Below are 16,478 nucleotides of genomic sequence, written 5' to 3' on the forward strand. Positions count from 1 at the left end.
AGTTTCCAATGAGTGTAAAATAAGGCCTAGCAAGAGAGAGAGAGAGACTGGCCCAAGATCACTAATTCTAAAGGGCCTTCATGCTTCTATGCTAGCATCTTAGCCACTACACCATATGCTGCTAGCTCTTAATTAGCAAGAGAGCATTTGGAATAAAGTACAGGTAGTGCTTGACCACAATTGAGCCCAAAATTTCTAAGTTGCTAAGCGAAACATTTGTTAAGTGAGTTTTGCCCCTTTTTACAGCCTTTTTTTTTTTTGCTACAGTTGTTAAGTGAAGTGCTGTAGTTGTTCAGTTAGTAACATGATTGTTAAGTGGATCTGATTATTCCATTGACTTTGCTTGTCAGAAGGTTACAAAAGAGAATCACATGACCTCAGGACAGTGCCACTATCATAAATATGAGTCAGTTACCAAGTGTCTGAATTCTGATCCCGGTCAAAGTGTGAAAAGCAGTCATAAGTGTGAAAAATGGTCATAAGTCATTTTTTTCAGTGCTGTGTAATTTTGAATAGTCACTAAATGAACTCTTGTAAGTCAGGGACTATCTGTACCATGAATGAGAGCACTGGATCCTTCAAGTATTGCAGATTCCATACAGATGTCAGATTTTATCTTATCTTTGGGAAGTGGAGAGAAGACAAAGTAGAGGAAGCTACATGGCCTCAGGTTTGCTCCCCATTGAAACTCTGGAAATACTGCCTCCTCGCTAGTTTTACCAACTGAGTTGAGTTCTTTATGCAAAATTGTACTTTTGCCTTATGCAACAACGTATTTTTAGCCAGACCTTTCTGCAGTCTTGACACACCCTAAGGGTTTATAGCCTATTTTTGCTATCAAGAATAAAACCCAAACCATTGCTGGCCAAAGTTTTAAATTGCTCACTTGTTGCTACACCATTGGTTGGTGAAGTGGAGGAATTGTGACACACAGCCATTAAAATAATTAAGTATGTATTTTTATCCCTAAAGATATAGACAGCTCAAAATTAAGGGTTTTTTTTTTTAACCTTTTTTGTTTAGGCAGGCACAAACAAGTCTTACCTCAAGATAGTAAGCTGTGGTAATACTCTGGAGACATGATACACTTTTATTTCCTATCCTGAGGTCTGGAAAAAAAATGGTTGCCTCATAACACCATATTATCGAGTGGACAGTAAAATAGAAAAAGGGAATATTGGTTTCCTGGCCACGTGGACCATGAACTGCACTCATGGTTGCTTGTGCCTGTGTGTGTGTATTACCTCTTTTTCCTTCCCACTTCCCACTTGGTTGGATGGGATGTCATAACTATCAGTGTGGGGCAGCCCATGGTTAAAACGAGAGGGAGCCCAACACAGGTAAGGAAAAACTCAGAACTGTCCATTTGATCTCAATCCCTCCCTCCTCAGGTAGTTACTAGCCTGCGAAAGGTAGTCCTCAATTGACCACAATTGAGCCCGGAATTTATGCTGCTAAGTGAAAAATCTGTCAAGTGAGTTTTGCCCCATTTTACAACCTTCCCTGCCACATTTGTTAAGTGAATCCCTGCAGTTGTTAAATTAGTAACAGGGTTGTTAAGTGAATCTGGCTTCCCCAATGACTTTGTCTGTCAGAAGGTCGCAAAAGGGGACCACGTGACCCCAGGACACTGCAACCGTCATAAATATGAATCAGTTGTCAAGCATCTGAATGTACTTGATGGGACCACGGGGATGCTGCAATGGTCGTTAGTGTGAAAAAAGGTCATAACTCACTCTTTTTCAGTGCTGTTGTAACTTTGAACGGTCACTAAATGAACTGTTGTAAGTCGAGGACTATCTGTACCCTGCTCAGAGACAGGGTTAAAATCAATATGGCAGCTATGACTGCTCCATCAAAGCTGTCCCCTTTTTGAGCTCAAAAGCTGTCACACTCTTTCTTGCATTCTCTGAAGAGGATTTGGAAATTTCTCTTATGGCCATTTACAGATAATCCTTAACTTAGAACCATTCTTTTAGTAACTGTTCAAAGTTACAACGGCACTGAAAAAAGTGATTTACAACCATTTTTCACACTTATTTCACCACGTGATCAAAATTAAGACAGTTGGCAACTGACTAGTATTTATGACAGTTGCAGTGTCATGTGATCCCATTTTGCGACCTTCTGACAAGCAAAGTCAATGGAGAAGCCAGATTCACTTAACAACTGTGTTACTATCTTAATAACTGAAGTGATTCACTTAACAACGGTGGCAAGAAAAGTCATAAAATGCAGCAAAACTCACTTAACAACTGATTTGCTTAACCACAGAAATTAACCACTGGGGTCATTCACCAAGGACTACCTGTACAGCTAGCTACCTTTGATCATTATGCTCACTGAATACTTCAGCTAATGGTGTGGTGAAATCTGCAGAAATTTGTTAAAAATCTTTTTCTCCTGAGGAACAGGGATCCCCTCCCCACCTCCTGTTTTCTCTCTGTCTTGTCAGGTTGTCTGAGAATTTATTTGTTTTGAACATATTTTTTTTGGTTAGGAAAAGCACAGGATGCTACTGCTGAGTGTTGATGTCTGTTGTGTATCCTCCCGCAGCCCTAAAACCCGTCAGACTGTCCTCGCTTCCAAATCTAAAAAAGGCTTTTCCCCACCCCACCTCCTGAGGCATTCCTTCATGATATCTTAGGGGGAACGGGGTCTTAGGGGGTCTTCAAGTACAGCCCTCACCCAAAGATAGGAATCTTGACAGCACCCCCCCACACACACACACACAAACAAGTGGCTTTCAACTTTGGTTGGAAACCTGCAGTGATGGAGGGCAGCCTGATTCAGTGCTTGGTACCTCATGCTCAGAAAATTCCTCTTTCTTTCAAATTTGGATCTGCTGCCTACCCTTGCGAGCTACGGGGGGGAAATATATTCACCCCTTCCCCCCGTGACTGTACTTCAAGCATTGGGAGTCTGCTATCATGTCTCCCACAGGTGGTATTCAGCAGGTTCTGACCAGTTCTGAAGAACTGGTAGTAGACATTTTGAGTAGTTCGGAGAACCAGCAAATACCACCTCTGACTGGCCTCGCCCCCATCTATTCTCTGCCTCCTGAGTCTCAGCTGATTGGCTGGGTCTTCTTTTGTTGCCCTGCACAGGAGAATGGAGCTGGAAAGCAGGTTAGTGGGGTGAGGAAGGAATGGGGATTTTGCAGTATCCTTCCCCTGCCATGTCCACCAAGCCACATCATGCCCACAGAACTGGTAGTAAAATTTTTTGAATCCCACCACTGATGTCTCCCCATGGTACACTAGGGAAGAAGAGACAGCAACCTTCTTGAAGGGCTGTTACAGAGGAAAGGGTGTGGAGAATGGACTACATTTTTCACTTAGCAAATAAGAAAAATTGCAATCCTTTCTGCATTTCATCTGACAGTTCCTCAACTCCACCCATTTTCACAATGATCTTTTACGATCTTTGACACCATGGGAAAAATTGTTGGTCTGAAGGACACATAGGGACACAGCGTCAGTTCCAGCCAACATCATCAGCACACTATTTGCAGGAATGTTCACTAGAGATATGCAAAATTTCTCAATCGGGAAATGAACCTTTCCAGAGAATTCCAAAAAGATTCCATTTCCTTCTTGGCCATGCCAAAACTCCTCCAATCCACATCGTTTTGTGGGAAGGGGCTGCTCAGAAGTTTCTAGAAGTAAATCTGCCATAGCAGAAGCAGTTTGATCCAAAAATGGAGGACAGGGAAATGGAACATTCTAGAATTCTCCAGAAAGATTCATTTCCTGAACTGACAGATATTGCACATCTTTAATGTTTCTCTCATGCCACTTCGTATAAGGCGGGCTAATAATTTTTTTTTTTAATCTGACAAGCCAACCTTGCAAACAACAAACTGCTATCCTTTCCATTTTACAGGCAGGAAAACTGGGAGGTGTGAACAGGGCATGAAAGTCAAATGACCCAATAAGTGTAAAGGCAGGGCTTGAGAACTAGGTCTCCTTTGGGATACATAATTTGTGCCGGGTATTATGGCCGTGGGAATGACAGGCCATGTGCTTCTGCCCCTCCCTAGGAGGCAGCAATCCTAATTTTATAAAAATAGCTCACCTGTGGAATCAGGTGGCTGGCTAAGTAGCTGCCCATTCCCCACCTGGGTGTGACGGCAAAAGAACAATCTCTGGAATGCAGTTGGTCTGCAGGGATGAATGAAGTACAGCCAGCTTCTCTCCACTGGAGGGAAATCGCTCTACTGAGTGACTGAGCCAGCTTTGGTTCATCTCACCAGGTATGCATTAATTAGCCTCTGCAACTGAGTTTAAAAACAGGCAAGCTTTTTCCCAGCAGCTAATCGTGTGTGACCTAACAGCAGTGACAACTAAAGAGCCTTGATATGTGGACACGAGAAACCTCTTCCATGCGTGGCCCTGAAATCAATGAGGCTGCATAATTCAAAACAGTTTGCTGGATGATCCCATACTTAACCCCCACCCCCCGCCTCCCAAATATTACGCTTGGCATAGCCTGACACAACAGAATAAAAAGGTGGAATCTGCAATGTTCATCTTCCTTCTCATGCGGGTGACAGGGAGAGACTATAGATAGAATTTCCTTTGTAGAGTTTTGGTCTCTACAAAATGAATCAGAATCAGAATAGAACTGGAAGGGACTTTGGAGGTCTTCTAGTCCAACCCCTCTGCTTGAGCAGGAGAACCTATACCATTTCATACAAGTGACTGTCCAGTCTCTTCTTAAAAGCCTCCAGTGATGAAGCACCCCAACTTCTGAAGGCATGATGTTCCACTGGTTAATTGTTCTCACTGTTAGGAAGTTTCTCCTTAACTCCAGGTTGCTTCTCTCCTTGATTAGTTTCCAACCATTGTTTCTTTCCTGCCTTCTGGTGGTTTGGAAAATAAGCTGACTCCCTCTGAGCCAGCCCCTCAAATACCGGAATACTGCTATCGTGTCACCTAGTCCTTCTTTTCTCTAGTCCAGCCATACCTAATTCCTGCAACCGGGTTGTTCTTCCTGTGTTTTGGTGATATGAATGACTCAGTAACGTAACCTTAAAAGTATGGAACAAAGCAGACAACACCATTTTTAAATGGCAGCTTGTGTCAAACACAGAGCTAGAAATTCCATGTAAGAAGAGAATACATGAAGAAGTTTGTTCTTGCTTTTTGTGAAAGCATATATTTCAATGCAAAAAAAAACAACAGTCAAAAGATGACACTTTTGCTTGAAGTATAGCCTGGTGGTATAATTTGTTTCAGTATCTCATTCTCATAGAAGAGTACTTTAAGGGACAGACAGCAGGTGAATACTAAAAGAACCAAGGTGTTTTTCTCCATTTGCCTGCAACTGTGCAGGCGACAGATGAAATTGATTTATTTGACATCTGCATGTACCCTTACTTCATTTTGCATTTTCATACCAATAGAATAATGTTCAAAATGTACATTAAGAAGCCGTTTGCAGAAAAAATACATATATTCATGAAATAATGTGCCATATGGGATCTATTTGGGAACAGAAGAGTGGTATACACTAGGAAAAATTTGCAAGTAAAATGAAGAAACATTTGCTAAAATGTACACAGATGTTAATGTGGTCTTTAAAAAAATCATGTTTGATTTTCCAAACTTAATATATTTGCAGATCAAGAAACTATTGAAAATGAACTTGAATGATCTGAATCTGTTGCTTTTACTTTGTTCTACAAACCAAGATTGTGGTGATAAGTGATAGGCATGAATCCTTAGATAGCCAGGGACAGGTTTCACACTCAATCCAAACCTTCAGTGAAAGAATAAATTGGGATCACACCCAGCTATATTGTCAAGAATTATGGCTAAATCTTGATGTCATCATAGAATCAAAGGTGTGTAATAGAGATTTTAAAGTCTAACCTCCTGGCCTCCTGGGCAGGAATTCTCGTTTGTTCATCCCAGGCCAATGTTTCTTAATCTTAGCAACTTTAAGATGTATGGACTTCAATTCCCAGAACACCCCTGCCAGATACGCTGGCTGGGAAACCCTGGGAATTGAACTCCAACTCTGATTTACAGAGTTAAAGCTCTTGAAAACAGCAAATTTGAGGATGATGGTGGGTAATGTTTCTTTTAGTACAAAAAAAAAAAATTAGGTATCTCCTTAGGAATAGCCCCCCTTCCCTTTGGCATCAAGTAGCTTCACTAATGCAGTGGACTTTAGACTCCTTGCATTGTAAGGTCACAACGTACTGGCTGCCAACGTTCAGTCTGTGATGGCCATAAAACCGCTAAAAATTGTTATATTTGGCCAAAGACCAAGAAGTCAAAATCCAAAGCTCCACTTCTTTCTTTGGAGGCCTGTTATTATGTTGCAACTGTTAGAAAATAATTGAAAGAAAGTGGACAAATTATAGCTCAACTTGCTGAACAATGGCCATTTCCTGATGGGAGTTGAAGAAGGATTGCTTAATTTATTTCAAAAGTTTCCATCTAAGAGCAACTTATTTGGGACTTTGCAAAGGCAAAGTGCAAAGACACTAGAGGGAAGATGGACAATCTGGCAACTGGTTGATGTTCCAAGGATTTGTTTAAAACAGATGAGAATTCTACAAAACATCTGGAAGACGCTATATGCATTACTCTGGATATATCTTTGTAAGCCAGAAAGCTGGTATATAACTGACACTAATTTGACTTGGATCTGACCAGGTGGCCAATCCAAGGGTAAGGTCCATGTTTCCATCTTGAGATACTAAAAACCCATAACCTCTGAATGAAAACCACGGATTCTACTGCTAAGCAATGACCTTCAGTGAATCTGTATCACAACAAACCAGACAACAGATCTATCTAGTTCAGTATTGCTAGTAATAACTCTGCAAGATTTCACATGGCTGTCTTTCTCAACCCAGCTTGATGATGCTGAAGATTAGGGCTGGGATCATTTTTATGCAAAATAGATGCTCTCCCACAAAATTTACCTAGCATGCAGGAAAACTACCTGTTCTCAGAGACAGCAGGCTAAATGAGATCATTGCTCAATTACTGTCTACACTGACTCGTAAAAGTAGGATTTCAGCCAAGGATTTTTCCGATGTATAGCAATAGCACTGAGACTTACAGCCCTCTCTAAGCGGTTTACAGAGTCAGCATACTGCCCTCATTTTACTGACCTCGTAAGGATGGTAGGCTCAGTCAACCTTGAGTCGGTCAGGATCGAACTGCTGGCAGTCGGCAGAGTTTGCCTGCAATACTGCGTTCTAACCACTGAGCCACCACGGTTCTTTTTAGCTGGAGATACCAGTGACTAAAGTTGAGTTCTGTGTGTGCAAAGCAAACTAATTGTCCATTCCCCTTTGCAATACCATTTATATCAGGGGTGTCCAATCTTGACAAACTTTTAAGATTTGTGGATTTCAACTTGTCTTAAAGTTGGCTCAGGCTACTTTTATATGGGTAGAACAGATGACCTCCTCTTGAGCCATACACCTCTCCAGAATGTCTCATCCTCTTTTTCATTCCAAAAGCTCTCCAGCTGCAGAGCACATATTATTCCCTCTGCAAAGCTCTTACCTGTTCAGTGATGAAGGAGCTGGAGAAGGTAATGGCTGACCAGAAGAAGATCCCACAGCTAAGAATAATCTTCCTGTTGAAACGGTCACCAAGGTAGCCAAATATTGGGGCTGCCACCATAAAGCTACAGATGAAAACTGCAGAAGAACAGAAAGGAAGAGATGGATTGGGTCAGCAATTCCCAAACATTTGAAATTTGGTTGGGAAAGTCAAAAACAAAGTATCAATCATCTACATCAGTTTTCCCTAACCTGCATGGCAGGTTCGGCTCTTCCGTTCAAACCATTGGTGAATACTTCATGTGCTACAGGTAGTCCTCAATATATGATTTCGATTCAACTGGAACCAGAATTTTGACTGCTAAGTAATGCAATTTTTACATGATTAGACCTGATTTTACCACCATTTCCTCCTGTGGTCATTAATTGAATTTCCACAGTCATTAACAGCACCATGTAGTTGTTAAGTGAATCATATGGTCATGAATTGACTTTGTTTGTTGAAAGCTGGCTGGGAAGGGTGCAAATCATGATCACATGACCACAAGATACTGCAACCATAGTAAAGGTGAGCTGGTTGTTAAGTGCCCAAATTGTGATCACGTGACCATGGGGATGGTGCGACAGTCATAACTTCAAGGACTGGTTGTAAGTTACTTTTTCCAAGGCTGACATAAGTTCAAACCTTTGTTAAGTGAACAGACTGAAGTCGAGGACTACTGTATTCAAAACTCAAAGGAAGTAATTGTTTCCACATACACATTCAGATTTAAACAGTGTTTATATATTTTATTTATTGTTGTATTTATTCATTATAGGTAGTCCTCAGCTTATGACTACAATTGAGCCTGGAATTTACGTTGCTAAGTGATAAATTTTTGAGTGAGTTTTGCCCCATTTTACAATTTTTCTTGCCACATTTGTTAAGTGAATCACTGCAGTTGTTAAATTAGTAACATGGTTGTTAAGTGAATCTGGTTTCCCCATTGACTTTGCTGGTCAGAAAAGGTGATCCCAGGATATTGCAACGTCATAAATGTGAATCACTTGTCAAGCATCGGAATGTAAATCACACGTGACCGAGGGGATGCTGCAATAGTCATAACTGTGAAAAATCATCATAAGTCACTTTTTTCAGTGCCGTTGTAACTTCAAACAGTCACTAAGCAAGGACTACCCATATATTTACATATTACCTTCACTCAAGATAGTAACAGTGTCAAAGTGAGCAGAGGATAAATTTCAACCCGAGTTTCCCTACCCCTACACCAATATTTTGGTCTTTACAATATGGAAAATTAATATTTGCAATACACTTGCTGTCGGCTAGAAAGATACTATGTTTTTCTACACAATCAGCGTTAAATCTGTTTTCTATTCTTTGTAGATCTGGAAGTCCCTTTTTTAATTAGATGGTTTGTTGATGTGCAACAAAAGAAAAGGCAACTTTTCTTTAAAAGGGGTTTTAAAGACAGAGGCGGTACCATTATGGAAAAAGATCTGAGAACAAAAGAATAAAATGACAAAACAAAAAGCTGGCAGAACCCAGATGGCAGCATGAGAATATTCAGTTTGAGTTGTAAAAAAAAAAAAAAATTCAGACAATGACAGTCAGCTTGCCAGAAAGACTGACTGCCAACTGTCACATCCACAGCTAGCCCAAAAGTCTTCCCAAGGAGCCTGACCTAGATCATCTAACTAGGAAAAAAATGAAGGAGGGAATGAGACAGAAATTAAGTTCTGCAACCAGACAAGTAGTCCTCATTTAATGACCACAATTGGGAACGGCAACTCAGTCATTAAGTGAAGTAGTTGCTAAGTGAAACAGCCACCGTGGTTATGATTTTACTTCAACTTTGCTTTGCTTTGCAGACCTGGAAAGGTTGTAAATGCCTGGTTTGGTTGCAAAGTTATTTTTTCATCACTGTGAATTCAACAAACTATTCATTCCTCCTCTACATCAACAAGTAAAATTTTCATTTAAGCCTAGTTCTCACCAGAGATATAAGTGACCAAAGCTGGACCTTCAGCGTGCCCAACCTGAGTTCTACCCATGAGTTAAAGCAGCCTATCCCTCTACTTTATCTATTACCTTCTTAGCGCAATGCAGTCTTTGTCATCCTTAGCAGATATGTGGACTTCAACTCCCAGAATTCCCCTGCCGGGGAATGATCCTGGCTGGTCTAATGGATTCCCTTTTTCTTAGTCTAATGCAGGGTTGTCAAACTCGCGGTCTGTAGGCCGGATGCGTTATGCGCTGGCCACGCCCGGTTTAGCAAAGTGGGGAAAAAATCCTAAACCATCACGTGACGCTGCTGTGACGATGCAAGTTTGACACCCTTAGTCTAACCCATTGCACAGGATTGTTTTGAGGAGAAATGGGAATGACTCCTATGTACACCCTAAAAGACAGGATAGAAATCAAGCCAGCAACAAAAGGCAGTTATGTGACTGAATGCAGAAAGTATCAACTTTAATTCCGAATTATTCTTTGCCTTCCACATGATCCAGCATCCTCAGGTCCAACTATAAGATTCAGATTGAAAGCCCCATGTTACCAGATGCCCAATGTACATTTCACATTAGACAATCAGATTAGACACATCAGAATGGGGATGACTTTTCAGAAAGAATGATACATTTCTCTGGAATCCTTTAAAATTCATTACTGTCGTCACTGTGATTTTAACCTTTAAAAGGTTAAATATTCTTTTTCAGAATGGAAGTCTTTAAAAATAAAACCGGGGGAATAACACAGAAGTAACTTTGGTTCAGATTCCATTTTGTAGCCTTGCCTCACAAAAGACGATCTCTTTCAGAGACAGGTCACCTAGGAAACTTTTTTTTTTAAATGGCACCTTTCAAAGACTCTGTTTCCTATACGCAATTGGGCGTGCTTCTTGCCGGCCCCAAAATACCAGACAAAAGGGCAGGTGAATAAAAATAAGTAAAATGACAGTCGCCCTTCCAATTGAAAGTGACAGCTTTGGAATCGTAGTTTGGAATGAAGAATGAGCAACACACATCTGTTTCGTTGCAATTGTGGTGAAAGAACAGGAAAGGTTTAATTATCCAGACAGGATGGATTTCTCTGTATCTATTTCTGATTTCAGTGGTCAAACCCCACCCTGATACAGGTGGGATGCTTTTTAATTTCTCCCAGTTCTTTTGTGGTGCGATGTGGGTGGATATGCCCACATGTATGTGCAACTGTGTGCTTTGTATTTCTCTTGCTCTCTCTTTTTAATTATATGGGACAATAAAAAAATAGTTCATCTTCTCAGGCATCATGAATTCTTTCACGCGTTGTTACCCATGAGTGCCAGCTCAGTTTTTTTTTCCACCCTGGGAGATGCCAGTCAACCAGCAACCTAGTTCTTTGTCATGATATTTAAAGGTGCCCTTTTATTTGTTCGACAGAAAAAATATAATATTTGCCCACCCCACCCCCTCAAAGAAATCAGAAGGGGTTTAAACATTTAATCATAAAAGATATGGTGATCTGTAAAAGGTTTTCTCAAGTCATTAAGATGACGATTTGCCTCAGGCTTGAAGGAGTGATATTCAAATTTGCACTTGGAATTGTTCTCCTGAATGTGGTTTGGGTTTTAAGAGTTTATTTCACGGTTACTTGTTTGTGGAATTATATTGAGAATTATTGGGCATAGTCATCACTCCCCACCTGCCTTTCTCAGAAGGGAATCAGAGAGTCTTGATGTGATCATCAGCAATGGCAGACCAAACCTCTCTAATTGTTAATTCCTTTGCAATAGCAATAGCACTTACACTTATATATCTCTTCATAGTGCTTCACAGCCCGCTCTAAGTGGTTTACAGAGTCAGCATCTTGCCCCCAACAATCCGGGTCCTCATTTTACCCACATCGGAAGGATGGAAGGCTGAGTCAACCTTGAGCCTGGTGAGATTCGAACTGCCAAATTGCAGTCAGTGCGCAGTCAGCAGAAGTAGCCTGCAGTACTGCACCCTAATCACTGCACCACTGATTTATATGCTATCCCATAGTGCTTTATAGCAGTCTCTGGGAGGTTTACAATTGTCAGCCTCTTGCCCCCCAACAATCTGCGCCCTCATTTTGCAACCTGGGAAGGATGGAAAGCTGAGTTAACATTGAGCCCATCAGGATCGAACTCCAGGCTGTGAGCAGAGTTTGCTTGCAATAGTGCATTCAAACCACTGAAATCACATCTCTCTCCCTATCAGGCTTCTTCTAGAAAAGATATTGTGAAATCTATGAATTGATATTGAAGGCAAGAAAAAGATCCAAAACCACAGAGAGAGATTTGTGTCTTTTTAAGGATGAGATGTAGCTGTGGAGCTTGGTTCAATACAGGTAGTCCTCAACTTACAACCATTCATTTACTGACTGTTCAAAGTTACAATGATATTAAAAAAAAACTAACTTACAATCCATCCTCACACATATGACCATTGCAGCATCCCCACAGTCATGTGGTCAAAATTCAGGAGCTTGGCAACCAGCATGTATTTAGATAGTTGTGGTGCCCACGGTCATGTGATTGCCATTTACGACAATCCCAGGTGGTTTCAAATAACCAAAGTCAATGGGAGGAAGCTAGATTCATTTAATGGGCATATTATTCACTTAACAACTGCAGTGATTTGCTTAACTGGCAATAAAAGTTGGGAAATCAGCCCTGACTCACTTAACAACAATCATGCTTAGCAACAGATATTCTGTTCCCAGTTGTGGTTGTAAGTCAAGGACTACCTGTATAGCGTTGAACACTGGCAGCAACCTGAGAATTATTATTTTTTTAAATTGAATTGTGTTGACGAACCAATTCACTCTCAAACATGCAAGCAAAAGGAGACTGGATGAGAAGATGACCAGGACAGCAATGCAAAATGGAATAATCAACTATAGCCAGAAATACTGGATAGAAACTGAACAAGGAGAGATTTAACCTGGAAATAAGGAGAAATTTCTGACAATGAGAACAATCAACCAATGGAACAGCTTGCCCTCGGAAGTTGTGGGAGCGCCATCACTTGAGACTTTCAAGAAGAGATTGGACTGTCATTTGTCAGAAATGGTGTAGGGTCTCCCGCTTGGGCGTGGGGGGTTGGACTAGATGACCTACAAGGTCCCTTCCAACTCTGATGATCTGTTATCTGTTATACTGGAACACTTTTTGAATATCCAGCCATTTGAATATCATTCTCATCATACATTCTGTTGAGCCTCAGAGAAATAGTCAACCCTCTGCCCCGAAGACACAGAGCTGAACCTTTTATTATTACTGTAGAGATCTATTTATAACTTTTCAGCAGCCAACCAGCTGACCCCTTCTGGAGGAATCAACTCAATAGCTGGGTCTGATCCAATGCAAAACTTAAGTCTTATCTGAAAACACAGTTTCATGAAACACGTTCAGTAAAGGCAGAGTTTCTTCCTTTCAGGTACTGGACAATTTAAGGCCTGCCCAAAAGATTACACAAATTAATTAAACAATTAAACAAAAACAAATTAATTAATTAAAATTAATTAATTAAAATTAATGTTTTAAATTAATTAATTAATTAAAATTAATTAATTAAAATTAATTAAACACAAACAAATTAAACCCACATTACGTATCTGATATTAGCACAATTGAGAAAGTCCAGAAATATTTCACAAGAAGAGTTCTCCACTCCTCTACTCGTTGTAGAATACCTTATGCCACCAGACTTGAAATTCTAGAACTAGAAAACCTTGAATTATGCCGTCTTCGGTCTGATTTAAGCATGGTATATAAAGTCATACATTGCAATGTCCTACCTGTCAATGAATACTTCAGCTTCAACCATAACAACACAAGAGCACACAATAGATACAAACTCAAAGTTAACCGCACCAAACTTGATTGCAGGAAATACGACTTCAGCAATAGAGTGGTCAATGTCTGGAATACTCTACCCGACTCTGTAGTTTCTTCCCCAAACCCCAAAAACTTTAACCTTAGACTGTCTACTATTGACCTCACCCCTTTCCTAAGAGGTCTGTAGGGGGCGTGCATAAGCGCACCAACGTGCCTACCGTCCCTGTCCTATTGTTTCTCTTATTCTTCTTTTATTTTTCTTATATGTACCCATTTCATGTATTCACAACTATGTATACACTTATACTTATTATCTTGTAAACAATTGGCAAATCAAATAAATAAATAAATAAAAATAAATAAATAAATCACATTAAATCAAAAATTGAGAAGGGAGCTTCTGCCACTCTACCAGTACAGTTGAGGGTCCCTGAAAGAATGAATAATGAATGGGCTTATCAGAGGGGGCAGCGGAGCCCTAGTGATTTATGCAAGTTTTTTGGCAATGATATGGGACTGCCTTGCCATTGTCTTCTTCAGGATGTTTCTTTTTTCAATTCAATCTGCTTTACAGTTCTGGTATTTCCTCGTAATCTCTATTTCCTCAAAATCTCTATGTGCAACCCTGTTAAGTTTATCAAGATCGGCTAAGGAATGCATACAATAGTAAGATGCAGACTCTTGAGATACACTGTTTTATCTGTCTTCCCCCAGAATTGACCACTTGGTCTGGCAGAAGTTCTCCAATATCTCGTCTAACTTACTACCACCTCACCTTTTGATCAGCGTTGATATAGGATGCCAGGAAGTTCACACACTGGTTATAACAGTCCTCCTAGGAGACTTCAAAAATGACAGTAGCAGGACCCTATCTACAAACTTACCTACCTAACTGTAAGATTACAATGATATTATAGCAATAATACTGAGGCAGATTTAAAACTTGATGGCTTCTTTTATTTTAGAGTTTCCTCATCTGGGGTTGCAAAAAACCAGACAACTATAAGATGACAGCAAAGAATGGATGTTTCTGCATTTCTATGCTGGCAGCTGGTAGTTGTCTGTGACAGACTTTTGATTGGTGATGTACCAACAGCCTTAAATGTCTTCCAACTCTTAATAAGAGTTTGGGGAGGTTTTGCAGCTATCCACATAGCCCTAGACAATTTATCAATATATGGTTATAGCTAATATAAACTTTGTCTGCAAAATCAAGTTGCCACTAGATGGCAGCAAAGAGAGATATAATACCTTATTTGCTCCCACCTAGTGGCTGGATGTCTGCAGTCCAGACATGGTATACCTAATAAACTCTACCAGCTCTCCTATGATAGAAGACTATTTGAAAATTGGTCAGATCTGGTTACAACTTCACCAATAATAGCAGTTTGTATCTTGGCAAGTTTTAAAGCGCAAAGTTTTATCTGTCCATTCATGATCAAGTCTTCCCAAAATATTTAGAATTGCAGTAGGGGCAATTCACAACAATATAGTGTTTCTAAGAAAAGGTGCACACCTTCCTTTCTAGCTATTGTGAAGTTTATAAGATAACAAGAAACAGCCTCTATAGCAACAACAACAAAAATTGCATTTCCACATCAGTACTACTTGGGATTGGAAATGCCATGGATTAAATTTGGTATTTTTGGCATGGAAAGCATGTGGCATTCCACCAAATTACAGGTGGTCCTGAATTTACATTCTTTTGTTTAGTGTCGGTTCAAAGTTATAACAGCAATGAAAAATTAGCTTATGGCCGGTCCTCGTACTTATGGCCGTGACAGCACCCATAGTCAAATGATAAAAATTCAGGCACTGAATTCAGGCATGTATTTCTGACAAGTTCCTGGGATCATATGATCACATGATCACCATTTGCGACCTTCCAAACTGGCTTCTGATCAGCAAGTCAACGAGGGAAGCTGGATCTATTTAATGATCACTTGATTCTCTTAACAAATAATTCGATTAACAGCTGTGGCAAAATGGTCATTAAAATCAAGTGTGCCTCACTTAATAACCTTCTTGCTTAGCAACAGAAAGTCTGGTCCCAATTGTCCCAAAGGTGCTTTTTCAGGAGGCAACTGGACTTTCTTGGGTTTTTTTTTTTTTTGAAGACGTTTCGCTTCTCATCCAAGAAGCTTCTCCAGCTCTGACAGGATAGTGGGGAATGGAAGGATTTATATTCCTTGCATACAGCTGGTCATCTGCATTCTTTTAGAGAGTCTTTGAAGCACTTGGAGCTTTATCTGTGTCCTCAGGGCCACCTGAGCAGTGCCCCTGGTTCCTGTAGTCTGCAATTTTTTTTCCCTCTGAAAATCCATTCCTACTCCCACACCATTCAAAGAGGGTTCATGCCAAATTATATAGCTAAAAGTCAGTAGAGATTCTCATTAATTTAGGTCATGGTTGTCCCAAAGGTGCTTTTTCAGGAGGCAACTGGACTTTCTGGTTTTTTCTTTGAATATGTTTCGCTTCTCGTCCAAGAAGCTTCTTCAGCCCTGACAGGATGGTGGAAATCCAGTTCTTCAGAGCTGAAGAAGCTTCTTGAATGAGAAGCGAAACATCTTCAAAGAAAAACAAGGAAGTCCAGTTGCCTCCTGAAAAGGCACTTTTGGGACAATCATGACCTGGATGACTGAGAATCTCTACAGACTTCTGGTCCCAAACCGAGGTCTTCCTGTTCATACCCGTTATCTTTCAAAAGCTAGCACCAATTTTTGGCCCAGAAAAGCTTGAAGTTTTAAGTCAATTCTTTTGAAAATCAGATGGGGTTACTGGGCTAGGTAAAAACACTTTGCCTGAAAAGCGCATGAGATCTGCTGAGTGCAAGATAAACATATATGATCCCATAATAACCCCTGGGATCTTGGATAAGGATATCCTATGTCTCTTTTTTGCCAGGATGAATAATTGTATCAAAGGCAAGTTCAGAGAAATACACTCCTTTAAGGAGCAGGGCGGTACCAGGAGGCTGCAGATACTATGCGAATCATTCCAGCTGCAAAATTAACCCTAACTCTGCAAAGGTAATTTTTTTTTTAATCACACAAGAAGGGTTTTTTCCCTTGCAGGAAAAGACTCCAGCCCTTGCATCTACAAAA

The 16,478-nt window shown here is 40.4% G+C and overlaps 1 protein-coding gene across 1 annotated transcript in view; it reads right to left on the bottom strand.

The window, feature by feature from the left end:
• Positions 1 to 16,478, bottom strand: part of SPNS2 (SPNS lysolipid transporter 2, sphingosine-1-phosphate) — a 128,569-nt gene that overhangs the window by 42,396 nt on the left and 69,695 nt on the right. Inside the window, 1 exon segment of the mRNA XM_087945101.1 lies at positions 7,533 to 7,669. Within this exon segment, the coding sequence (XP_087801227.1) occupies positions 7,533 to 7,669 (137 nt within the window).

This window comes from Notechis scutatus, chromosome 1, assembly GCF_049901735.1.
Source record: "Notechis scutatus isolate UNSWTSFEM ecotype Mainland chromosome 1, rNotScu1.2, whole genome shotgun sequence".
In the NCBI taxonomy this organism is placed as follows: Eukaryota; Metazoa; Chordata; class Lepidosauria; order Squamata; family Elapidae; genus Notechis; species Notechis scutatus.